Here is a 26,241-nt window from a genome sequence, read left to right on the forward strand (position 1 = left end):
TGTAACAAAGTCTTCCGCAGTCCCTTACAACCTCCCTTTTGTTTGATAGGGGTTCAGAAGAGGGTGGAGGAAGAGCATCCTGGAATAATGAACGGGTGGAAAGGAGGGTTGTTTTTTTTAACATGTGGGTGGCTGTGTAAAATTTAATATAATTTCAAATAATTATTTTAATGATGCTGGGACTTTGTTGCAATACTAATAATGTGTTAGGGTACCTAGTGCCTTGTATAGGCATCTTTGGTGTTGTTATTTAACTACAAAAGTAAATAAATCAAATAGGACATTAGAAAAGCCAGTGCTGGATACAGATGATCACTTTATTTCTGTCCACCTTTAAGCCTGATCTAAAGACCACTGAAGGTGGTGTAAAGACTCCCACTGACTTAAATGGGTTTTGGATCAGGCCCTTGTAAGACTGAGGCCCAATCTACAAGCCTTTTTTATTATAATTAATACACAAAATTAAATGAGCTTACTCAAACTAGCAGGAAACAGAGTCACCAAATTCAAGACCACAAATCATCATAAATTAGAGGAATGCAAAGAAAAAAAGTTATTTCTACCCATTTAATGAATCTTCCATCCAAATCCTCTTTCTGATACAAACAGTTGGACCTTGTGCCATGACCTAAATATCACACGATCTCTAAGACAGCCGGGACACAGCTCATATAGGCTTACGACATGTCCCTGGTACGGAGAGTGCCTCCGGCACCACATAAACGGCCAGATCCTCAGCTGGTCTAAGACAACTTCAGTGAATCTACGCCAATTTACAGAAGCTGAGACTCTGGACCATAATATTTATATACCATACATTCAGGAATGATGTAGGATGAGCAGATTATGGGTGCTATGCCTTTACATGGGTGCTAAGTGCAAGGAACTTTCTCCTCTGAATAGGCTCCATGCAGGGGCTGGCCACAGTTACAGTCCTTGCCCTCACCTGAATGCAAGGATTATTCCCACTAGTACTTAATGGTAGGGAAGTAGAGGGTCCATGGACAGGGCACCCTGCGACCTGTTAAGGAGGGTAGCGGTGGAGAAGTGATTCTGTACATCTGGTAGCTTGGGGAGTCACTATACCTCTCTGGCGGCACCCCCTCGGCCTGGGGTTGAACTAGTGATGTCCAGATCTCAAAGCATGAGCTGCTAATGTGGCTCTGTCATACCGAGTCTCCTGTAACATACACTCGCCCATGAATTACACCTCTTTGCCCACAGTGCTCAGAACACGGACCTGTGCATAACAGGCATAACTGATCCCCAAATGAGCATTTTGCTCCACCGGGTAAACATGGCCCTGTCAAACTGCCAATGCAGGTGCTGCATCTATTGCGCCTCGCAATCAAGGATCCCACGCAACCAGCGATGAAAGGCGGGCTGATTCACACAGGTACGAGGCATTACACCAGGACGGAAGTCTTGGTTTTCTGGTACCCTTCAATTAATGCCACTGCACTCAAGCTGGTGAAACACAATAACAAAAACAGCCTTTATGTAACCTACTAAACAAAAGCCCCCAAAACAATGCCTGCACATAAATCTAAGCTAAAAACATTTTTGCTAGAAGAACTTGAATGCCTTATATAAAGGTGGGTATCAGTTTAAAAATAATGTTCCAGCCCTTGTTAATTTTTTATTACTATTCATCATAAAACCATTAATCATGAAGAACTAATTTGATATTAATGTTGATGTCATAAAGTACTTCTGTAGCATTTCAATTACAATTCAGCATTTCAAATGCTGCTGGCACCATATGGAAAGCTTTGAAAACCAGATTTAAATACATTTGAAGATAACCATCAGATAGGTTCAAATACACAGGACTTGCCATTCATGCTGCTAAAATGTATTCTGACAAAACCTGAGCAGCTTATGGGAAAGCATCCTGCAACACAGCTGGGTGGAGCACAGGAGGGGCAGAAAGGAGTGTGGAAGGAGAGGATCAACTGCAAATCAATCATCCACTTCCTCCCCTGAGGCCAGGGTAGGAATTGCAACTCCAGAGGCCGCTGCAACCCTGAAGCTTCGGCAGCAGCCGTGAAGCCGCAGATATTCATTTCCAGAGCCCTGGAGAGATTTTCTTTCCTTCTACAAACCTCTGTGGATTTCCCTAGGGTACAGTCCAGTTACCAGAACGGCGCGCTAGGGATTTTCCACTTAGATGTGAATTATCTGTCCAAAACCAACAATACAAAAAACATATTTCTGTCAGCAACGTTCAGCAGGAAGGTACCAAAAAAACCCACCTAACGGGATCCACAGGGTCTGATTCAATGACCACTGAAGTCACATGAAAAAGACTAATTGGCTTCAACAAGCAGGCAAACATCCCATACCAAATGCAAGGGAGAACTAAAACTAAACAGCCCCCAGGGAAGTTAAGAGCTTCCATCATTTTGACTGGATCTTTAGAAATAATGCATGAGTTTCCAGTTTTTTGTTTATTCACTGCAAAGAAAACATTCATCAGAATTGTATACACAGGCTCAACAGTCAATGGCCCAGCCGTCTCAGTGCATCGTTTCACAGGCTGTGTAAATGAAGAAAAAAGCAAAATGATATTTATTGTGTTGGGCAAATTTTCTAATTGCTGTATATAGTTTCCAAGCCATCTCATCTAAGTTATCAATGCAACATCTGGTACGTACACAACAGCAGTTCCTACCTTGGGAGCTCTGGCATGTTTCCCACATCTGGCATCTCTGACGAAGCTGAGATCTAGCAGCTCTGTCTCCTATAAGGAAAAGTTGAAATACACATTGTTACCCATTCATTGAAAATGCACACTTCGCTAACTGCGCTTTTGTTCCCTAGTAATGCTACTGTTAGACCTCAGTCTTCAGTGAGCTCTGTGCAGGTTCTGTCCTGCACATTGCATACCAGTCAGGAGTAACAATTCCTCACTGCAATAGCGGAACCGTTGTCATATAGCCCCATTGTTTCCTTGAAAATCTGCTTTGGTCTTTTTCCCCCCCACCCCATCTCCACCACCAGTTTGATATATTGATTTTCCAGGTACTCATTTCAAACCAAAATTATTTAGCCTATTTCTTGTGTTGCCAAGCACTCTACTGTGGTTCACATTTTTCAACAAAACCTCTGTGTATTGTTTTTTATGTATCCCTTGTCTCGCAATAATTAGCTCCTGGCTACCATTCTGCAAAAGAGAAAAAAACAGAACATCCTAACTTCACAGTGGAAAAATCTACATGATTGTAGACAGGACATTTTGAAAAGTGTGTGTGAATAAGAAGGATGCTGTGCACTCAGTGATAACGTGCACCATCAATTTTAGGACGACTATTTTCCTTACTACTCATTAAAAATCATCTACTTTCGACCACCATCTCACACTTCAGATGACTTCTACATATTGCACTTAAGAGAATAAAAACGATGTGCTACGTGACCTCTCCTACATAGGGAAACAATTACAGAGAATATTGTGTTGTATTTTCCAAGGGTTTAAATTTACCTTTTAAACACAGTTTTAATAATACCAGCTAGCTTTTATCAGATCTCAAAGCACTCTACAAAGAGGAGTTCAGTATCAATATCCCCATTTTACAGATGGGGAAACTGAGGCACACAGGAGTGACATGATTTGTCCAAGCTCATCAAGCAGGCCAGTGGTTGAGCCAGAAACAGAACTTAGGTCTCCTGAGTCCCAGTCATCCACCTTAACAATAGCCAGACTTTATCTCCCCTAGGGCCTCATTGTGTCCAGTCCTGCATACCCATGCAGAGGTGTAAGGTATCCCCCCATTACTCTGCACTAACTACCCATACCATGGGTAGCAGTGCAGCATGAGACGCACCCTCTGAAGGGCCAGTATTCCCCCACGCTGCATGGGGAGGTGGAGAAGGTGCAGAGAATGAACGGAACCATGGCTAGCCCCCCCACACACACACACAATGAGCAGGGCATTGCTGCCGCACCATTGTGCTGGGGAGCGTACCCATCACCAAGTCTAGGATTGGTACAAAGGACTCCCACCCTCTTGGAGCAGGGGGAAACCAGGCAGACTCAGAATCAATATCCTCTTCCCTACCTGCTCCTGGGTAGGTGTAATTGCACATCATGGAGGGTTTTGGATGTAATACCTTAACGTATACAAACCCCACACTGGGCAACAAGGGGTTAAGGGGTTGCTCTGGGCTCGGCCAGGCCTGCCCTGCCACACCTGCAAGGCGGGCACAGGGTGGAGGAGAAATTAAAGGATGCAGAACAGCTCCCTTGGGGGCAGATCAAAAAAGAGAGCAGACGTGCACTTCGCAGCTCCTGAGAGAAAAGCTGAGGGAAGGCAGAATCTCCCCTACCAAAGGTCCCTCACTGAGGGAAGGGAGGACTTGCTTCAGGGATGTCCTGAGAGGGAGGCATTCCCTCCCACATATGGACTCAGTTTATTTGCGTTAATTCTTCTTGTTTTCTTTATGGACTACCCCAGCAGGGGAGAGAGTTGGAACTAGGGTGACCAGACGTCCCGATTTTATAGGGACAGTCCCGATTTTGGGGGTCTTTTTCTTATCCTATTACCCTCCCCATACCCTGTCCCGAACCTGGCTGAGGGCCAAGCCACCGGAAGAGATAGCTGCTGCCCCCAGACAGAGGGAGCTACCACACCATGCATGGCCACAAGTTGGTGCCAAGTGGTGAGTTGACCACCTGCACATCTAATCATAGACAGCAAGCTTTGGGCAACCATGGGGTGGTAGAAAGTGGCCCAGAGAGGGCAGCATCGGCTATCAGACCTTTGATAGTCCTTACAGGGCTCTGGGCTGGAGTCTGGTGGAATGGGAGGGCCTGGGCTCCCCTACCAACCCTCCCCCCACCACCACCACCCGCCGTTTGAAGGCAGTAAGCCTCACCACTAGGCAATGCTCCCCACAAGTGAAGGCCATCACATATGGACATAGCTACTGTGGAAAGAACAGTACTTGAAGAGAGATTTATCTCCACTTGTACGCTCTTTGCAAGCGCCGAGCACATATTTCCCAAGTAGCAACACAAACTATCCTGTGAGACTCGGGCAAATAACTCTGATTTGACTGGACATTGCTTAAAAATATTAAAGCCCCTCTTACTATTGTCTGCCTCATTTACACCTTGATGAAGACTAATAGTCCATATTAGCATAAATCTGTTCAATTACAGGTATAAACAGTGCTAAAGCAAGAATCAGACCACACTAGCCACAGAGCAACACTACTTTAACAGAATTTTTATCTTAAATAATTCCTGCGTTGATGCTCAGAAAATCTGAAATCCATGTACAGTATAAAGCCACTATACCTCGAAAAGCAAAAGCAAATTCCCAAGAGAAAATACAGGTTTTCTCTGTGACCTGTACTATAGTAGCAGTCAATACTTTCTTTTTCATTTTTTGTAGGCCAGATCCTGAGCCAGTCAAAACAAAAAACAGACAAACAAAAAAAAAAGAGTGAGAGAAATACACTTGTATCCTGTGGAAAAAATATTCACCTGACAACACCAGTTCCTATCCTTTTCACAGCTGGCTGCCTGTACCGTTATCCGAACCAGTGTTCAGGAGTATCTGATTCTTAACAAAATGGCCACTGTGCACCACTTCAATTCCAGACTGAAGATCCACTCCCAGAAATACCACACTGCTCCCACGCTCTCCCGTCCCTTGCTCCGTCTGACATACCATCACAAATGAGGTGGATATTGATTGGATCAGATCCATGCATGCACCTCTGCTGGGAGCAGAAAGGCCTTTTGGCATCCCATGGGCTTATGTGTTCGATTCCAACCCCCACCCAAGCATGAAGAGACTTAGGATATGGAAATGAAATGGGGATTGAAGATAATAGAACCATCCCCCAAACACCCGGGCAGGCCACAGCAGTGAAGCACAGTCCCTCTGTGACAGCGTACAATGCTGTCATGGCTAATACCCCAGCTGACAGGCCTGAAGAGTGGATGCTGCTCCTTGGTGTCCTCACGTGAAGGTTCCTAGTTACTGAATCTGTTCAGGTCTAGGTGGAGCAGCTCCTCTTCTAGATCATCCAGGTGGGTTTTGAAGCTGCTGTGGGACTCACCCGCTCCCAGTGCAAAGGTGCTGCAGAAGCTCACTTGCATGACACCTTCTTGTCATGTAGGATCTAGCAATGGGCCCTCTACCAAAGCATGAGCGTCATCCACAGTGCACAAAGAGTGCAGTGTGGATTGTGTTTTGTTCTCCAGCACAACTGATCCCCAGGCTGGGATGGGGCCAGATCCTCAACTGGTGTAAATCAGCACAGCTTCACTGACTTCAACAAAGCAATGCTGATTTACACCGGTTGAGAATCTGACCCTAGGTCTTACTGTAACATTTCTACATTCTCTTCATATTTTGTCCATCCTTGTGCAGAATTTTCTTCCAGACCCCAGAGATGTCAGATCTGTGCAAGAATGCCTCACATACGTTTTTATTTCTTCTGCAATTTATTTTATGCCATATTTGCATACCACTGTAAATGCATCTCAGAATGCAGCATAACGTTTTTGGTGCAGACAGCCAGACTATTCTTTGTTAATTAAAAAAGCTTTTTCCCCCCTAGTTCTGATGTAAGAAAGATAAAAAAATACAAGTTATTTATTTTTTCAAGCTGTTCTTAGGAACCACTCTAGCGCCTGTTCTGTGGAAGTCCCATTTGGAATGTATCAAAACTAAGGGCAGACTCAACGGAGGAGACAGGAAGAAAAGCATCTGAAACAAATGAAGCTAATTGCAGCGCTCTATTAAATAGCTGCGTGTGCAGGGCTGGTAGCGAGCTTGACTCTGAATACAGCAAAATAAGGACGCGATGTGGAGTCTCTCTGTTGACTTAATGTCTGAGAGACACTCAAATATGGGCAAGAACAAAACTAATGAAATATATGGAAGAGTTGCATTCATGTTTATCAGACTGATAACGGCAATAAGATTTAGAATGGGAAGAGGAGCTCTAGACTTTAGATGTAATTAAAGAAAGATGGAGAAGAGAGGACATTTAACAAAAGGGAGATAAGGTAAGCGAGAAACTGAAAAGAGAACCAGGGATTCGAGAGGGAAATGGAAACTAAGACAGTCTTTCTCCTTCTTTGCAGTTCTGCTCTATCAACAGAACTGAACAGGGTAAAAAAAATTTCTACACACAATGAAGCATGCAGATTATGACTATTCGAAATTCAGGGTTTTATCCTCGACTAGTGTCAATCAGCATAGATCCATGGACACTAGCTGAGTATCTGGCCCTAAATGTTAAGGATCACATGGTGATCCCCTTGTCTCACTGAGTAATACCTTCACCCCAAAAGAAGTCCCACTGACTTCAGTGAGACTGCTTGTGGGGTCAGGCAATATTCAACATGAGTTCAGGTATCCACAATCCACTACTGACAACACCAAGAGCTCAAAAGTAACGAGAAGGGCTTAAAAATCAAAAGATGATGGAAACATTTTGGGTGCTCTATTTGTATTCTGGTTTTTGAGCCTTTAGGGTTTGTGGTTTTCAGTTTTTCCCTGCAATTATGAGGGCTAGAAAAAACTTTTTTTTTTTAAATGAAAGCCAAGACGCTTGTGTAATCACAGGTCTCCCAACACTGGGGCTTTCCAAAAAACACCAAATATCACAAGATAAAATCCTGAGGGATGGCAACCTTGTGGCAATGTGGCTCTAAGGACGCTATAGACATGAAGAAAGATATTCCGCTTATGCAATCAAAGAAGGATTTAGAAAACTGAAAAGACTGACAACTGCTAGAAGTGAATGGTTGTATCAGCGAGAACATGAGAAAGAATGAAAGAAGCAGAAGAAAAAGGGATTACAAGAGAAGGTGAAAAACCACACACAAGATGATTGTGAGAAGCTTGTTATTGTAGGATTGGCCTTGTGTTTTATTTTAAAAAGAGAATAAATGGCTAGACCTCCCCTAACACAAACCTATAACAAGAGCCTTTCAACTCAAATAATACACATCAAGAATAAACACGAACAACAAACAGCCAAACAAATCAACACCTCACAGAACAATCAAGTCAATATTATTACCAGCATTTGTATCCTAGGATCTGGGCTCCCTTTAGGAAGGGGATTGTTAGAACAGGGCAGTGGAGCTGTAAGCACACTCAGTCTACAAAACCAAGGCCATCTGAAGAGGGGATGTAATTAGATCCCTACTTTTAAAGAGTGGGATCTGTCAATCCTTGCTGCGACCTTATCCACGTTACCATATTTTGGGTCTGGCAACCGAGCACATAGGGGGTTTTTTTGGCGAGCGCACAGACTTTTCACGTAGGTTTTGTAGGAAGTAGCTACGCAAGCCCTGGGAACATATGCCCCATAGTCCTTGTTTATTAACAGATATTAGAACTGAACGGTACATGTATAGAGACAAGATGGGTGAGGTAATATCTTTATTGGACCAACTTCTGTTGGTGAGAGAGGCAAGAGACAGAAGTTGGTCCAATAAAGATATTACCCCACCCACCTTGTCTCGCTAATGTCCTGGGCCTAACACAGCTACAGCAACACTGCATACAACTACGGTACATTTATGCAATTTAATTTTACATGTGCCTCCTGCACCGTGAAAACAGTAACCCTTATGCCATTGTAATTTGCCATCTAAAGGCAACAGATTGAGGTAAGCACACCCACATAAATGTCACTGTAGCCTACATTCACTAGGGTCTGAATAAGTCAGAAGGCATAATGTAACATTTCTTAGAAGTTCCGAGGTTCAAGAATATCAAACCCTTGGGAACTTTGCAACCTTTAGTAATTGCTTTCATCTTCCCAATGACTCATTAAAGAGTGGGAGGGCAATTTCCTAATATTTTAGTATACATTTTGGACAGGTTTTTTGTGAAGCCAAAATATGCTTCCATTCTTTACTACTTGGCAGAAGAATGCTGCAGCTCAAGAGCTGCAAAATTGAAATTCTAAATCCTGCTGCTACGGAAATCAATGGGCACAGGATTGGAACTGTGTGCTAGATGAGCCATGAAAGCCTATGGCAACGGAGAAGCAAAAACACTATAAGTCCAGCCTGGCACTGAGTACAGACCTGTAACCATTGTTACTGTGAGCTATTACTCTTGCAAGAGAATAATGTCTCTTAATTCAGCTACCACAAAAACACTAAGAAATTAATATTACTCCTGCTATGTTTGTTTTCAGCTATCATCTGAGACAGAGACCCATCCATATAGGGCTAGATTGTGCATCCTCACTTTTCTGGGTGAGCACGTTCTCACAGAAACCGCGCATTGTGCAACCCTTCCTGTGTTGGGGAGCACTTACTCATGCAAGCAGTCTCATCTGAATTCAGTAGAGCAACACCAATTTATACCTGCCCAGGATCTGGCTCACTCTTACTTTTATTAGATAATTTCAGCCTCCCAAAACCGAGCGAAGCACATCACCCCTTGTCTAGGTACTTCGTATTAACATAACATTAGTTAACAAGGCAAAATTCCTCAGTGATAAATGAAAGGTGTGGGGTAGCTCCCTTTTATGGACACCCAGCCAGCCAGTTAGCTATAAATCCCTCTTGGTGGTTGTTCTCTACTTGCTAAATAGTGTGGATTTACATGTAAACAGTATACATAAATAGAAATAAGGATTGTGCCATCCATTTGTGAACCAGAGTTCCCAATAAGATCAATGGCTCATAGTTTAGTTTGTGAAATTCTGCATGACACTTTAGCCTATTTCAAGATTACATAGTAAATGTAGATGTCTGTTTTGATGTCTGCATGGAATGAATCAGCATAGGTATGTACTTATTTTATATACAACCTTACTCCACTCCTCCCCAAAAACACAATTCTACTCCACCATGTTGAGTGCTAGCCTGTTGAGAAACCACGTAATCTTACTGCTATAAACTCCATTCATCCTTCCACCTTCCTCCTTGCATCACGTCAGACTACTGCTGTGAAGTGCCTAGCACAACTCTGGGCAGATTTGTCTTCAGTGTAGCTATGCCAATTTACATTAGCAGGGGATTTGGTTGAGTAAACCCTACTGTAATCTGCATTAATTACATGATAATTAAATCATGTTGTTTCCTAATAATTACAGACGGATGAAAATTTTTGAATCGGAAATGTCAATTCCTTGAAATTGAAACTTTCCACAGGAATATGTTGGCTGACAAAATTTTGTTCAGGAAAAAAAAAAATCAGAACAAAGGGTTGTGATGTCAGAGTGTTCTATTTGGACATTTTTGTGATGTTTTGATTTTGTGCATCAAAATAACCTATTTCGATTTCTTTTAAGTCGTTAAAAAATGAAATAGAAAGAGTCAAAATTAAAATGAAATATTTCGGTTTTATCAAAACAAAATGTTTTGACTGACCTGAAGTGATTTTTTTTGAAAATTTTGTTTTGCAGGAAATTTCTAAATTTGACCTTCCGTTCCGAGTCAGAATGAAACCAAATTTTGAAATCAGAGAAATTTCGGTTAAATGGAAAATCTGTGTAGCACACTTACTGTGACAAATGTTTTATCAATACACCCTGGCCCAACCTGAACATACCGAACTTGATTTTTTTTGTCAGTAACAACAGTATGAATCTGGAGTAACTGCTTTGTTTTTCCACTCAACTTGACAAGCAAATAAGTATGTGATTTCTTTTTAGGTTAAACAACCCATTATGGGAAAATGTTGTCCACTAAGTGTAAAAGATTAAGTGAAAATGAGTTTGGCAAGCCTTAATAAGGCAAATTCTTATCAAGATAATTGTTTATGTTTATGGACCAGAGTTTTAGTTTATATACATTGGTGTAGCTGTATTGAAGTAAACAGAGCTATGCTGATTTATACCAGCTAAGAATCTCGCCCTGTATATTCAGGGCTAAATATGTATGCAGATTTTGTGACTCACACTCATCTCTAGAGTGAATATGGCAGCCACATTCAGGGTTAGAGATTTCAGTAGAAAGCTCCAACTTCAGTTACATCCAAACTGTCTCAGGTATTAAATTCCCCGAAATGACCAATGAACATGAAAGGTTGAAATAGAAAAGGTTCTTTTTCAGTCAGGGCTGCATCATGTACTCTTCCCTTCCTTTTCTCTTTCCTTTAGTCACTTTGCAATATAGCACTGTAGCGGGGTCTCATTGGAAAACCCGGGAAGTGGGTGGGTGCAAGCCTACCCACTGCTAACGGCCCCTCCCCCAGCCTAGCGGGACGGACCACTGGACCCAGGGACCAACTGATTACAGGGGACAACTAATGAAAAACAGGGACCGGAGTGAGGGTCAAAGGTTCAAAATGAGGATACCGGATGAGGACACCGAGCAGAGAACCCCGGACAGCACCCACTGCTCCTCAAAGCTGTTGAGGGAGCCAGCAGACACTGCCCAGTGGAACTCTGCCCGGATACATGAAACTAGGGAGGAATGGAAATAGGCCCCGCAGTTGCAGAGCACCCCCTCGTCCAACATCCTCCTCCTGGTATTGTAGATGGAGACTTTGGCCAGAGCCAGAAGGAGGTTGACGAGGAGGTCTCGCGACTTCGTGGGGCCACGGATAGGGTGTGCGAAGAGGAACAAATGTGGGGAAAAGTGCAGCCAGAACCTCAACAAGAGGTTCTGGAGGAGCCGGAATAGGGGCTGCAACCTGGCGCATTCGAGATAGGCGTGCGCCAGGTTCTCCCTCACGCCGCAAAAGGGACAGGCCTCAGGTGTAGGGGTGAACCGCGCCAGGTGCATGCCCGTGCTCATGGCTCCATGAAGGAGCTGCCAACTAATGTCCCCGGCAGGCCGTGGGACCAAGGTGGAGTAAAGGCTGGCCCACCAGGGCTCCTCACCCTCTTTAGGTGGAAGATAGTCCCGCCATTTGGTGTCGGGGTGGGACACGAGGGTGAGGAAATGTAACGTATTGAGCACGAGCGTGTACAACTGTAGCGGGGTGGTCACCCGCTCCTGGCCCAAAAGGGTTAAAAGCCAGCCCTTGGAGAGAGCCGGGGCTGGGAGCCTTAGGCGGGGCTGATTGGGAGGCAGCCTCAGCTGTGGCCACGCCCCAAACAGACTTGGCTGGCTCTATAAAGGGGCTGCTGGGCTGACACTCAAGAGCCTCTCTCTAGCTTCTGAGAGGGAGGGACCTTAGCAGAATACCTAGATTGGAGCAGGGCTGGGGAGCTCCAGTCAGGAAAGCCCCAGGCTGCAGGCTGGTATTAGGCCCAACATGTACTGGGGTTGTAGGGGACAGCCCAAGGTTAGACAGAGGCAGCAGATCCAAACCCAGTCTGGCCTGTAATGAGGGGCTTATACTGCAGTCTGCCCCAGGGCGTGGGGGCTTGCTGGTGACTGGCAGTAGCCTATGACTGAGGCAAGGTAGGGATAGGGGTTCCCTGGGGAGGGGAGACCCTGCAAGTGAGGGGTTAGTGCCAGGGGGTGGCACCCCGGGGTACAAGGGGCACTGGGTCTGGCGTAAGCGGGATACTGGCCTGCAGAGGGCACTCTAAGGCTTGACGTAGAACTAATTCCCAGGACGCCAGCAGGAGGTGCTGCAGGGGTGAGTCCCGCACGCCTACAAGCACACAGCAAAACTAATGTCATCATCCCAAAAGGAAAGCTTTATGGGAGACTGGGGCGGTGAGGGGGGGTTAAAAGCTCTCAGCATTTCCCTAACTCCACTAAAGTGTTATTGTAGCTGCATTGGTCCCAGGATATAAGGAGAGACAAGGTAAGTGAGAGAATATCTTTTACTTGACCAACTCGGTGGAAGTCACAAGCTTCTTCAGGTTGTGGAAACATGAAAAGATGGATACCAAATGGTGTGTTGTCAAGCATCATAAACTCAACTCCTTTGTCAATAGTGGAATTTCAGGGTGAAATCCCAACCCCATTGCAGTCAAGGGCAAAACTCCCATTTGGGTCAAAACTTCACCTGGGATTCCAGGGGGCAGAGATTTCACCCATAGTGTATGCATACATGGTTTTTGTGGTTAGAATCTAGTCTGTGTTCTCCAATTTATCACTAAATCCGCCTTTTTAAAAGTTCAGGTATTACTGATAATAGTGAAGGATCTTTATAAGTTAATTTTCTTTATGAATCCTAGCTGGCAATTCTCTGTCAAATTCTTTGATCTTTCATCCACCCCTTTTTTCCTCTTAGCTCCTTAAACAATGAACTGTTACCCCCCCCCACACACACACACATTATTGCTCTCATGCTAAGGCTGGCCTACCTTTTCTAACTGCACAGTTCCCTTCTAGCGTCTTGTATAGGATTCAAATCAATTATGGGATCTCCTTCTGCTAGCAGATATTTGTGGCAATAGCTAGGTATTCAAATGAAAGGAAACAAATGCTCTTGTCTGGTCATAAATACCTAAAACTTGTTTGTATTGGCACTGAATGTGTAATTGGTTTCCAGAAGGGTAATCAAAAGATGTCACAAGAATAAACATTTATGGCAATGGAAAAATGGTGCAGTTCTGGGTTTGTCCTCATTTTCTGCAGAATCCAGTTAGCAATTTACTTTGGTCACGACTGAAATCTCTGCTTGACAATGCCAGAAGGACCCTCTGGTAAACTGCTCATCACGCAGGTCCACTAGCGCAAAGAGAGGACCACTGTCTTGCTGCTAACAGCGCACTTTGCTCTCTGGATGTTCATTGTAGTCCCTACCGGAAGAAAATGTAGCAACCTCTTCAAACTGTGATTTAAAGCCAGTGAGCTGCTAAAACATCCTAAAAATCTGTTATGGATTAAAAAAGCCAAACCCTGCTATCTTCTGTATGGGTGCACTAAGCAGGGAAGCTAGGGGAGAGAGACACTCCTCTTTTTCCTATAATGTAGCAGGGCAAGATTCTAACCTAGCATTCAAGTGACCTGCTGGGACACAGGCTAATACCCCAGCGGGTGCGTGGCAAGCCAGGGCGTTATCTACTTACGTAAGGACATGGTGAGGCTCCTCTGCATATGCTGCTGTCAGCTATGGATGGCAGCTGCCATGACGGGGAGGCCGTAATGGAGCTGCATAAGGTGCTCCTGACGGCACGTTCCCTCCCCAAGACTTCCTGCCCTGCATTGGCACTTAAACTTCTGCTTCCCTCCGCACCACAGCTCAGAAAAAGGCAGGATTTTACCTGAACTCTGCGGGCAGGCATGCAATTATCAGGTACAGTGGAAAGATTGCTTAGATTGAGGTGAGGAGGAGGGGGTGGATCTTGAGGGCAGCACTGCTGTGGGTACTATTTATATAAAAACACACGGACCAGCTATGAAGGCACATTAATGAACATTGCTATTCCTGTATTCTAACTCCTCTAAGCTGGCAAGGAGGAAATTCTGAATTCTCTGCCTCCAAACACCTCTTGAAAAATCAACGCCCACTGTTCTGGCACCCAGTGCTTCAGCGTTTCTGAAGTGCTGCGAAAGACAGAATCCTCGGCTTCCTCCTCAGCTTCAGTTGCCTGACAATGGCGCATTTATTTGCAAGCTCTGCTTCCATAGCTGACAATGCTGACCCAAGCCCTCTACAGCCCTCCTCCACTTCAGTGCCATTTAAAACATAAGAACCAGCTCCCACTTGCAGGAGGGAGGCCAAGGAGAAAACAACGCTGTGAGGGTCTGAATTCTCACCGAGTTTCCCCAAATTCCTGAGCACCTCACAAAACAGCAGCAAAGTCAGCCCCAGACAGAGCCTCCCAGGGATCCTCTGCAGGCCAAGGGCTATGCTTGCAGAGGTAATGTGCCTCCCTACTGGTTCTGCAGCCCCCTGTGGCTCTCGACTGTTCCCTAGCGATGGAGTTCCCCTTGAGCCATTTGGCCACTGTTTCTTCCACCTACACATCCCACAGAGAAGGGCTCTGCTCCACAGAGCGATATTGCAGGGGAATGCAGAATGGGTAATATAGCCTGGGGTCCAGTGCTAGCAGAAAGATGCCCATTCACCCCTAGTGCAACCCTAGGCCTGCCCCCCATAACCATGTGCAGGGACACAGTGGAACAAGTGCATGGAAATCACTGGATCCCTCTCCATGCACAAAAAGTCCCCTCCATATGTGGATCTAGGGAAACAATCCTACACCCATGGAGCATAAATCCACATCAACCACTGCGGCAGGGCGGTCCTGCCTCAAACCCCCTCCAGTATCAGGTTATGGCACGACATGTACACCAAGCTTCGGTTTCCCTTTCTGTCCACCCGTGAAAGGAATTCAGTTTCTCAGTGTTTAATACAAATTTATTCACAAAGACTAGGGCTGTAATTCCCCAAAATCCTTGTAATAAAACCATTATCCAATTCCCATATAAACATATGATTTTTCCCATTCGCCTCCAAATCACCCATTCAAGAGTGAACAGCAGCACTTTGTTCCCAGTCCCTTTTGCTCAGAGCCAAGACCCCACTCTTCAGACCTCCCTTCCTGACAGCAACCAGCCTTCCTGCAGCCCTGGCCTTCACCCAGGAGGCTCGCCCTCCTGCAGCATTCCACTCCTCCAGGCCTCCCTGCCAGGGAGTCCTACTCCTGCCCACAACAGGAGGAGCCAGCCTCCCACAACAACTCTCTTGTTTCTGGGCTCATTCTCCGTGGACCAAGCTTGTTTCTCCCCTTAGCCCAGGCACCTATGCACAAAACTTCCTGCAATTCAGCAGGGTTTCCCAGATATGGCCAGTCCTCTCCAACGGCTTTCTTCAGCTCCTATTCTGCCCCCACCAGGTCTCATCCAGACTCAGCTCTCTCTACTGCTCTCTTCAAGCAACTCCTGCTAGTACTTTCTTGTTGCTTCCTGTCTCTCTCTCTCTGAGTCTTAGGGAGCTCTCACCCACCCTGCCTGAGTCTGACCCCTCTGACTCTCCAAGTCTCTGATTCATACAGTCTCGTTCCCTCTCGGTCTCAGGTGCCCACTCCTAAGCCCAACTGGGAGCCCCTCTTCCATCTTAAAGGGCCAATGTCACCTTGTGACCACCACAATTGAAAGGGACCAGACGTAGGGGTCCGATGACAGTCAGTGATCCTCAGCTGGTGTAAACTGTCATAGCTTTGATGACTTCAATTGAGTGATGACCATTTACACCCCAATGGGGGCAGGATATGCTGCAAGCAACATTGTTTAGTTGCTTTGTTTTCACTCCAGCTAACTGAGCCCAGTCGTTGCACAAGATGTAAGCAGGGAGTGGGTTCCTTACACAAGTCAATCTGGCCCAAAAGATAAAGCACGTTAAACAAGCTGTATACAGACAACGACTTCCAATAGAAAGAGGAAAGTATTTTGCCATCAGATAATGCCCTTTTTAAATTACCACAATCTTTCTGAGACAAAGTTGTTGGGGTTTGCTTTTTTTAAGCGCCTAACTCAAATGGTAAGTCTTAGCAGAGAACAGAAAATGGTCCCATTTCTTAAATGGGCTAGTTGGAAAACAGTAAGTATTTTCTGTAAAAGTTTTTGAAAGAAATGAATGTTCATTTTCAAAGTTTTCATGGACATTTTCCATTTTTACTTTTTTTTAAGTTTTGTTGACACACTAGACATTTTCAAAACGTTTAGTAAAAAGCCTCTGTGCATCAAATTATTTTTGGACTGAAGAATCTAAACTAGCTGTAGTTAGGAGAATTTAATAGCAACATTTAACTATTGTAGAGATTTTGAAACTCAAACATTGGATCATCTCATAGAGGCCCAATAAATGGCAGATGTGACCATATGAAAACGTGTTTAGGATACTGATTTTCAGTTTTAACTCAAACACCAGTAAAACACTCTCAATACAAAAAAAATATGAAGTTGGTGTTTATTCAATAAATGCCAGAAAAAGAACCAGAGATTGTTACTTGAATCTAGGCTTAGAAGAATTAGGGCGGTTTTGTTTTGGTTTGTTTTTTTTCTTCCAGTAAATGTCAGTAAATGTCGATTTTGCCGCACACTCACAAATCACCAAAACAATATTTCCTTCAATAAGAATAAAAATTTACAAATAAGCAAAGTAAGAAAACGGCGCTTGAGAACTTGGAGTTTGATTTAAGGATATTTACTGTGTATATTTTCATATGCGATGTTGACAACTTGTCTGGTAATGATTATAGAGCATTAACTCTTGGAATCTCAACGTCGACAGTTATTAAATAATTATTGTTTGACCCTCCCCCCATAATTTCCCACAACTGTGAAAATGGATATTGAAAAAAATGCTTAAAAATAATCAATATTATCTGTCACAATTATTACAAAACCCCACCAAATATTGAATTCTATCCAGCCTTCTTGTACCTAATGGCTTATGTATATGGACCAGTAATACACTCTATGGGGGTGTGATTTCTAAAGCACACCAATGTGCTGCGCATTAATTGGTCCATGTAGATCCTGCTGACATGCTCTAAAGGTTCCCTAGTGTGCTTTAATGTAGTGCTGCCTGAAACACACATTAAAGTGCAATGGGGAACATAACGAAGAGAGAGCCCTGAAAAACCTGGTTATGGGACATTGATGTAGAACTCAAAAAATGCCAAAATAACCCCTCTCCCAATGAAATTAATACCCTCCTCCAAAAAAACCCAGAAGCCCTATATACATTTTATGGAATATGTCAGGATTTCTTTTATGCTTACACCCTTGAGAATTCTGTGCCACTTGCTTTCAGCGCATGGCACTATTTAGTGAGGGACGGCAGAAGTCTACATCACGCTCCAACGCCCTGGACTGACAGGTCATGGAGTGGCACTGTAGCGTCAAATATATTGTTTCAATCCAGGGGAGTTGTTCCATTGATTTCAGTGCCCACCATGCATTAAAAAGTCTACTCGGACTTCCTCTGAAGTTGCTCACTAAAAGACTGAAATTCAACGAGCAGTGCCTAACTATGGCTTTTAAAGATCAGTCGAGTTTCATTACATTTGCAATGTATGGACATCCCTTATCAGTTACAGCATGGGGTTGGGGGACAGGAGTTCAAGGCTCTAAACTTAGCTCTACACGAACTTCCTGTGCAAAGCTGAGTAAGCCAATTAGCTCTTCTGTGCATTACTTGCCCACCAGTAAAAGGGGAGGATACCATACAGACTCCATGGGGTGAGGCGTAATTAGGGGCAAACCCTATCCCCATGATTCAAGGATCCCACTGCAGGTGGGGAGAGAGCAGAATGCTGTGACCCTTCACAGGGGGTCCAAACCCCTGTTTGCCACAGAAAGAGGATCCTTCCACCCCCATACACAGGTGGGCTTTTTTGGGGAGACAAGCTAGGAAGGAGCAGATGCAGGGGATCCACAAGGATTGACCCACCACCTATTGCTTCATTCTCCATGAATAGAGTTGGTGCAAGGAACCACAGGGTGCATTAGCAGCCATGGAGCGGCTACACTGCTCCTCTGTGCAACCCATGTAGAGTAGGAGCCATTCCCCTACTTGTTCTCCTGGAAAACACTCAGGCTCTGCACTGGGTTAAAGATTTGTGCTTGTAAAGTGCTTTGAGCTGAAAGCACTATATAACAGTAAAGCATTACTAAATTATTACAGCATTCTGATGCCTTATTATCCTTGCGTACAGACTGTCCTTTCTCCCCCATTTGTAGAAATGTCTAATCCCATTTCTTGTTATAAAACGCTGAGTATTTTGGTCATCCAACAGGCTGCTTGCTTCCTTGGCAGCATGCTTAGGGTTTTGAGGCATTGCAAGCTGCTGAGGCAGTGGAAGAGCAATGTCCATCATAGAGAAGAGGTGAAGCTTGAAGAGGTGGAAGCTTGCAAATTCAGCCTGACTAGCTTTATGTTCAGGGTCATTGTCCTGGGCAGAGGTGAGCCCCTTAGGCACACATCTTTGGTCAGGACATTATGGGCTATTTCTCTTTCAGTCTAGTGCCTCCATCGCGCACACACGCAGTTAGCCTGGGGCAGTGATTCATCCAAAAGCATGAGGGTGTTCTTTGCAAGCAGTGAAGCCAGGTATTATCTCAAGACTTAATTGTGGAGCTGAACCTTCAAGGGCTGAGCAAAGAGTTGTTGATTCTCAGCACCTGGCAATTTCAGTTGCTGCAATATTTGCAATATAACTTAACTGTGTTGCGTGTGTTTTTCAGATGTCCTCTAGAGTCCATTTATTTGAGGTTCTTATTGTGGTGGGTTCCCCCGGGGTGCCACCTGGAACTGGGATACCACTGAGCCTCCCTGACCTACCAGCCTGGGTTCCCTTTTACACCGTACTGCTATGACAAGTTGCAAAGCCTTCTCTAGCCTGCACTTTCACCAACATACATATAGATGGGACACACCCAGCTGCAGTTACATGCAGGCTCTCTGACCAGCCCCAGCATGGGAAGGCTCCAGCTAAGGCACCTTCAAGCTCTCAGGCACACATCCCCTCTAGAGCGTAAACCCAAAATTATACCGCCTTGTGCTACACAGGGAACTCTACGGCGTAAGCTCATAAAATTTGCCCCCTCCCTCAATGTGGAGAGAAATATGCTACAGCTTTTTGCCCTGAGTTATGATTCCCACACACTGGTTTAGATAGAGCAAAAATAAGTTTATTGACTATAAAAGATAGATTTTTAACTGATTATAAGGGATAGCAAACAGATCAAAGCAGATTTCCAAGCAAATAAACAAAAAACGCAAACTACACTTAATATACTAAATAGATTGGATATGAGTAGCAAATTCTCACCCTAAGAGATGATACAAGCAGACTGAAGGCTCTTAAGGGGCTAGCTGCACTTGCTTACAGCTTGGAATCCCCAGACGTTCCATTCACAGGCTAAAAATCCCTTCAGCCTGGGTCCAGCACATTCCCCAGTTCAGTCTTTGTTCCTCAGGTGTTTCCAGGAGTCTTCTTGGGTGGGGAGTCAGTGAAGAACGCAGATGATGTCACTCCCCTCCCTTATATAGCTTTTGCATATGGGGGGAATCCTTTGTTTCAAAGCTTGGTTCCCACGCCAGGCAGCGGAAAAATACTGACATCCCAAGATGGAGTCCAGCACCAGGTGACCTGGTCACTTGTCCCTGTAGAGTCACAGCAGCCATCCCCCAGAGCTGTTTGGAGCATTCACAGGAAGGCTCACCAGGTGGGAGCGAAGCTTCTCCTAAGGCCTATTGCTTCTTCCTAATGGCTCATTAACCTGAATGGGCCCTTCCCAGCCACCCATCTACACACAGAGCATTTTGCCTACTGGGCATTGCCCAGGAATAGCTACAGGTGAAATAGATACATAGTCAATATCCATAACTTTTAATACAAAAATGATACATGCATACAAATAGAATAATCATATTCAGCAAACCATAAACTTTCCAATGACACCTCACATGCCTTATCTTGCATAAAATATTGTAATTATGATATAAATGAAATCATACTAATATCACTATGAAGAATATGGGGTGCAGTGTCACACTGATCTTCTAAGCAGTTATTCTTAAAGTAGTACCCAGTGACTCCTGTAGTGACATCCTTACTGGAAGGCCAGAGAAGAAAAAGAACCACCGTTGACTCAGAAAAAGTGTTTGCCATCTTAATGATGCGCAATCTCTAAAAATATGTCCCTGGAGACCTAGAAATGACAACATTTTCAAATACAGAGGAAATAGGATGCACAATGCCATTAGAAGAACGAATGCAAAGAGATTTCCATACTAGTGTACCCTTCTGATACCAAAACAAAGCAAAAACAGCCCTTGCAGATCTAGGTCTTCAGTTCCTCACCTCTACGTTAAAAAAAATAAATACATTTGCTTGGATTTACTGACATAGTGGCTGAGCAGACTGGAAATTGGTCCATGGGAGCTGATTGCAACTCAATTCCCAATGCCAAAAGGTAGGGTCAAGAATCTCTGCCCTTATCACAATCTGTGCTTACCTCCTGCTCCCAGGAATGGAAACCCTGGAATATGCTCTGACAGTAGTAACAATTCTCATTTCCACCAGTGCACAGTGAACTGAACCATATTGATGAGTGAAGCACATGTCACACAGTCAATGCTATTGTGCTAGCCATCAGCCCAGGTTCAAGCTCTCCGTGTATCTGAAAAGCATGTAGTTTGGACTAAGATTTTTTTAAATCTGTGTTTTCTTGTACATGTCTGAAGCTATGGCTATATTTCAATATTGCTATAGCATGATGAGATTAGACATTATCGGGGTAGAGCAAGATAATTATTAGCAAACGTATTGATCTGACGGCAGCCTACGTCACTGTCTGACACGTTGGGCTGAAAGCCAAGCTGCTGTAACTTATTCCTTCTAGATCGACGATACGTTTCATCCAAGAAATGTTTAGTAATTGCAGTTGCATCCTGCAAGTTGGGGGAGAAAAAAAAAATCACGTGCCTTAAATATCTCTGCAACAGCCTTCCACAAGGGTCAGTTTTGGTTCCCATTGTTCAATATACACGTAAAAGTTTCCTAAAAGGCAGATTGAGAAGTATGTGTATGCTGATGACATCTGTATGGAAACAATTTCCATAGCATTGAAGGGAATCTCCTCCAAGACGTGACCACTTACTTCCAGAAATGGAGACAAATTCTTAATGAAACGGAGACAGTGCGAACTACTTGCCATCACAACCATCTTGCCAATTGACCCATCTCGATCCATGTACTAGGATAGCTACCGCTATTCCAACCACTTGTCACATACTTGGGAGTAAAACTCAACCATAGCCTGACATTTAGCCTCACCTGGAGCACCGGAAAATGAAGATCTCTTCCAGTACTGCCTTGATACAAAAACTGTCTGGAGTCTGCTGGGGAACAGACCCTTTGGTCCTGCACACAGCTGTACTGGCCCTGGTGTTTGCTCCAGCTGAATACTGGTCAGTATGTATGGGGGTACAGTCACCACATTCAGCTTGGTGACTTGCAGCTGAATTTGCCCACTTCTATTCTGAGCGGCTGCTTGAATTATACATCAACCACTAGTCTGTATGTGCCAGTGCGCTTCACTCTGCCAGACCATCGATGAGATGCTACTGCTGTTACGTTTGCCTGGAGAGCTGTGACAGATGAAACAGACCTCTTACGACTCCAGTTGACTGATGCCCCATTATAGGACAGGAGGCAACACGCTGTGCCAGCTCAAAAGTCTGGTCATAATCAGGCAAGGAATCCCACTGCTGCAAACCGGGATGTGACATCACAGCTGATCTCTTGACACCCCGTTGCTACAGCAACTCATGCAGTCTCGGACAAGAGCCTTACTGTTGCTTTTCCATGCACGGATGAGCAGCAATGCCAGGGAGCTGAAAACTATGTTCTTATAGAGTGGAAACATCAGTGGGATAAAGTCTAACACTAAGTAAATTCAGAAGCCCATCTCTGCACCTGCCTCTGTGTCTTTGATCTTGATCACAGATCCTGGACCAGGCTCAAGAAGCTACTCTCAGGCTCATCCAGTGCTGCCGCAACATGCACTGGCTGGTCCTAGTTTCCTCTCCAGGTTGTGATTGTGAGGCAGGCAGAGGCTGAGAGAGAACAGTTGTGAAGTGATCTGCCCAAGGTCACACAGCAAGTGCGTGGCAGAGCTGGGAATAGAACTCAAAGGCTTCCAGTCCATTAGACCAGGCTGCCTCCCCTACAAGGTGGATGAACTTGCAATGGCCCGTATCCTCCAAATCCAGGGGATCCGCTTCCCCAAGAATGGGCTGGAAAGCCAGGGTGATGTTTGAATGCCCACACACTAGTGCTATGTGGTGTGGAGTAAAGAGCTGCTACGTAGCAGCTGGGAGCTCTGTGGTGGTAGTAACTTGAGTTACCTGGGGAATCAGGTTGACTTTAGTATCATACCAAGCTGATGAATTATCACTACCTTCATTTCATAGACAGGGAAACTGACCTCACAACATGCCTACTGGATTGGGCCCCACGGGCGAGAGAGTGAGGGAATGCCTCACAGGAGGATCCCACCAGGGTGTAAGTGTCCACATCAGATTTGATAAGCCTTGATAAGCTTCATGGTTGTCTTCCGGCTTTAAATGTTCCAATCAGCATGTCTGAGGTTTCTTTGGAATCCTCAATTCTGCACTGCTCCGCTGGCTCACATGACTGTGGTCTCACTATGAAAGAAACTTTTGCTTCCTTCACAGCTGGGGGTCTGCACACAGTAGGAGCTATTTGCTGAACCATAGTGCAAGTCAATTTCTCTTGATTGTTGCAGCTAGATGTTGCGTCCAAACAGGTGTTTTGGTTTTTTTTCTGCAATGAGCAGTGGGAGTTTGCACAGACAGTACTGATATACCAGTTAGATTAGTTTGGTTCCATTGGAGCTGTTCTCTACAGTCATGACCAATGAGTAGCAATGGTAGAAATGATGGAGTTGGGACCAGAATTCAAGTAAGAGTCACTTTGAATTGACCTTTCATGCAGCAGACAAAAAGCACTGTCTGTTAAGAAGCTTGTCTCTCCAAACCAAACAGTTATAATCACATGAGTCCATAATGATTAAATGCCGCCCCACATGAGAGACCGATCATATTTTTGTAAGATATTTCCTGACATTGGCTCATGCTCTCAGGGGATCGTTAAGAATACGATTTTTGTCTCGGCGCTCAGGGAAGTCAAGGATTCCGTGAATTTACCGGACCTCTGTCCCTGTGGCTTTGGCCGTGGCCAGGGCTGCTGCTGCGCACCCCCACCCCACAGCTTTGGCAGGTTCTGGAGCTGGGGCTGTCAGTGCCGCTTATGGGGATCCAGGTGTCATTCCTCCCTCTCCCCACCCCCATTATTTTCAGTAAAAGTTATGGATAGGTCAGGGCTCCCATGAATTTTTGTGTATTGCCCACAACCTGTCCGTGAAGTATTATTTCCAGAGTGCCCTAGATAGTGGATAGTTGGAACACAGGCTGTCACCTAATCCACCCACAGACCTGAACGAGACAATGCAGAGCTTGCTGCTTGTCGCAAAGCATGATATGCCCATGTAGGAGCCAACCCTGCAGTCCTTAATCATGCAAAACTACCCTTGATGGCAAGGGGAGATCTGTCCAAGTATGGACCACAAGCTGTGTCTTTTTGACCTATTCTACATAGGTTCTGTTTTATGCAGCCTGAAGGTGCTGACATTCAGGGCAGGCTGAAAAGCTCATCTTTGTTTGGAGGAGACGTTTTGGAATGTATGAATTATTGATTTGATACCATAAAAAGAGACTATATGAACAAAAACTCTTTTTTCCCCTACAACAGCAATTGCTTATCAAATCTAAAGTTACCATAGGACAGTTAAGGAAGGAATAATTAAACAGTAGTTTAAACTGAGGCCTACCTTGTGGGTCTGATCCTGCAGTGGTTTCAGTGGATGTTTTCCCTGTGTAAGGGAAAAAACCCTTTATGCAGGTGTAAGGAAGACCCAATATAAGTTACACAGACTTAGAAAAATAAAATGGAAAACTTATTGAGCCAGTTCTTCAGCTGTTGTAAATTTGCAATGCTCTATTGAAGTCAATAGAAATGCACCAATTTGCTCCAGCTGAGGATTGGCTCTTTATGCCTCAATATAACAGATGAGAAGAGTTTAGGTGAGTGCATAATTGTATACAGCAATCAAATGTGAGCACAGGAAAACATGTTATCACTGGGCAAATCTCACTTTCCCCTCTTGGAATTTATATAGTTTCTAGTGTAATAACTCAGCAGAAACTATCACTGACATATACTCCAGCAACAGATGATGCCACTTGTCAGAAGTAAACTTATTTCCATTTCTTTTTCTCTTAACATCTGTAGTTGACATCTTTTAACCTGCCCTGTTTCTCCCATTTTCTAGCTCCTAAACTCACTCAGTTCATTGAGGAGGATGGTTATTCATATTGGTGAATTAATTGGGTGGAGCTTAGAATTTCTTACTGGCTTGTTTTGTATGAGCTGTACTTATTTTTACTGTATGTGGTCCCTGAGTATGTGGATAAGTACATTTTAAAAATCAAAGTCAAAAACATAAAGATAAGCAACACGTAAGGATCTAAATTACTAGTGGGTGAATCTCTAAAGATTTAATTTACATTCATCCACTAGAAATCTGAGTGCATAATTTCCTTTATTATTACTGTATTTTATGAATCTTCTAAATACATATGGGAAATAATTATTTTCTTAGTGTATTTGTAGTGGTATGTCTCATGCTCTCATACTGTGAGGGGGAAGCTACACTTGAAATTAGAATTCTACTGCATAAAGAAGTGGGACATTCTGTAATCTCACTGAAAGATGAATGAACTGGCTACCCCAAAACTTGAAAATCTTGGTGTGGTGGGGCAGTCGCCCCCACCCCCTGAGAAAAGGGCTGGAACAGGCCTTTTGAGGCCGCGCAGACCAGTAGCCAATCAATAAAGGCCTGTGGAGGGCCAATCAGGGGAAGGAAGAGGCAGCCAATGAGGGCTGGGCAAGACCCTCTATAAAGGCTGCCTAGCAGAGATGAAGGGAGTCTCTCCCTGACTAGTGAGGGAGAAGAACAGGCTCCTGAAGCAAGGAGCCAGCACCTTGGACAGAGCAGTGCTGGGCAGGCTCCGGGGAGCAGGAGAGAACTCCAGCCCTGTTACCTGCCAGGCTGCAGACCCTGCTACAAAGGGCCTAGAAGGTGCACAGATAACAAAGGGGAAGTGGCCCAGGGAAGACTAGGCGGACAAGAGGGGAACAAAGGAGAGCAGAAAGAGGCTGCTGCTAAAGGGTCCCTGGATTGGGACCCAGAGTAGCGGGCGGGCCTGGGTCCTCGCCCTTATACTGCACCTGGCCACAGAAGATTGTGGTCAATACAGACTGCAACCTGCCCCTGAGCTAAGGGGCTAGACTTTGGGTTATGGTTGGCCACTGAGGCAGGTGCAAGTCCCAAAGACTGCTGTTAACCCGCCCCCTGGAAGGGGGGTGAGTCTGGAGTAGTGGGCACTGCTGGAGGGCAGTGCCCTGAAGCGGATGCCACCAAGCGGGGAGTAATGTGGGTCCCAGGGCAGCAGAATTGACAACAGGCAAGACACCACACGCTGAGGATGCCCCGCAGTGGACAGAGCTAATTCCCAGAACAACCAGCAGGAGGCGCCAGCGGTGGTGAGTCTTGACGCCGTCACACTTGGGTTGCTTTACACTGTTAGCTCATGATTCAGCAAAGCACTTAAGCGGGTGCTTAACTTAAATAAAGCCTGTGTGCACTAAGATCCCATTAACTTCACTGGGAAGTGAGCAAGAGCTTTCATGAATAGGGATTGACTTAATCACACACTGATTATGGGCATTGAAGCCTTTAAATACCACTTACAAGTGGAATGCCAATGGACAACACTGATTTCCTGTAAGCGTTAC

General features: G+C 44.7%; 1 protein-coding gene across 10 annotated transcripts in view; it reads right to left on the reverse strand.

The window, feature by feature from the left end:
* The window catches only part of PLCB1 (phospholipase C beta 1), a 653,791-nt gene that overhangs the window by 475,799 nt on the left and 151,751 nt on the right, over positions 1-26,241 (reverse strand). For all 10 annotated transcript variants that reach the window (XM_073339660.2, XM_073339659.2, XM_073339667.2 and 7 more), the window contains exon 3: positions 2,675-2,743. In XM_073339660.2, the coding sequence (XP_073195761.1) occupies positions 2,675-2,743 (69 nt within the window). The remainder of the gene's footprint in view (positions 1-2,674; positions 2,744-26,241) is intronic.

The sequence above is a fragment of the Lepidochelys kempii genome, chromosome 3, assembly GCF_965140285.1.
Source record: "Lepidochelys kempii isolate rLepKem1 chromosome 3, rLepKem1.hap1, whole genome shotgun sequence".
Classification (NCBI taxonomy): Eukaryota; Metazoa; Chordata; order Testudines; family Cheloniidae; genus Lepidochelys; species Lepidochelys kempii.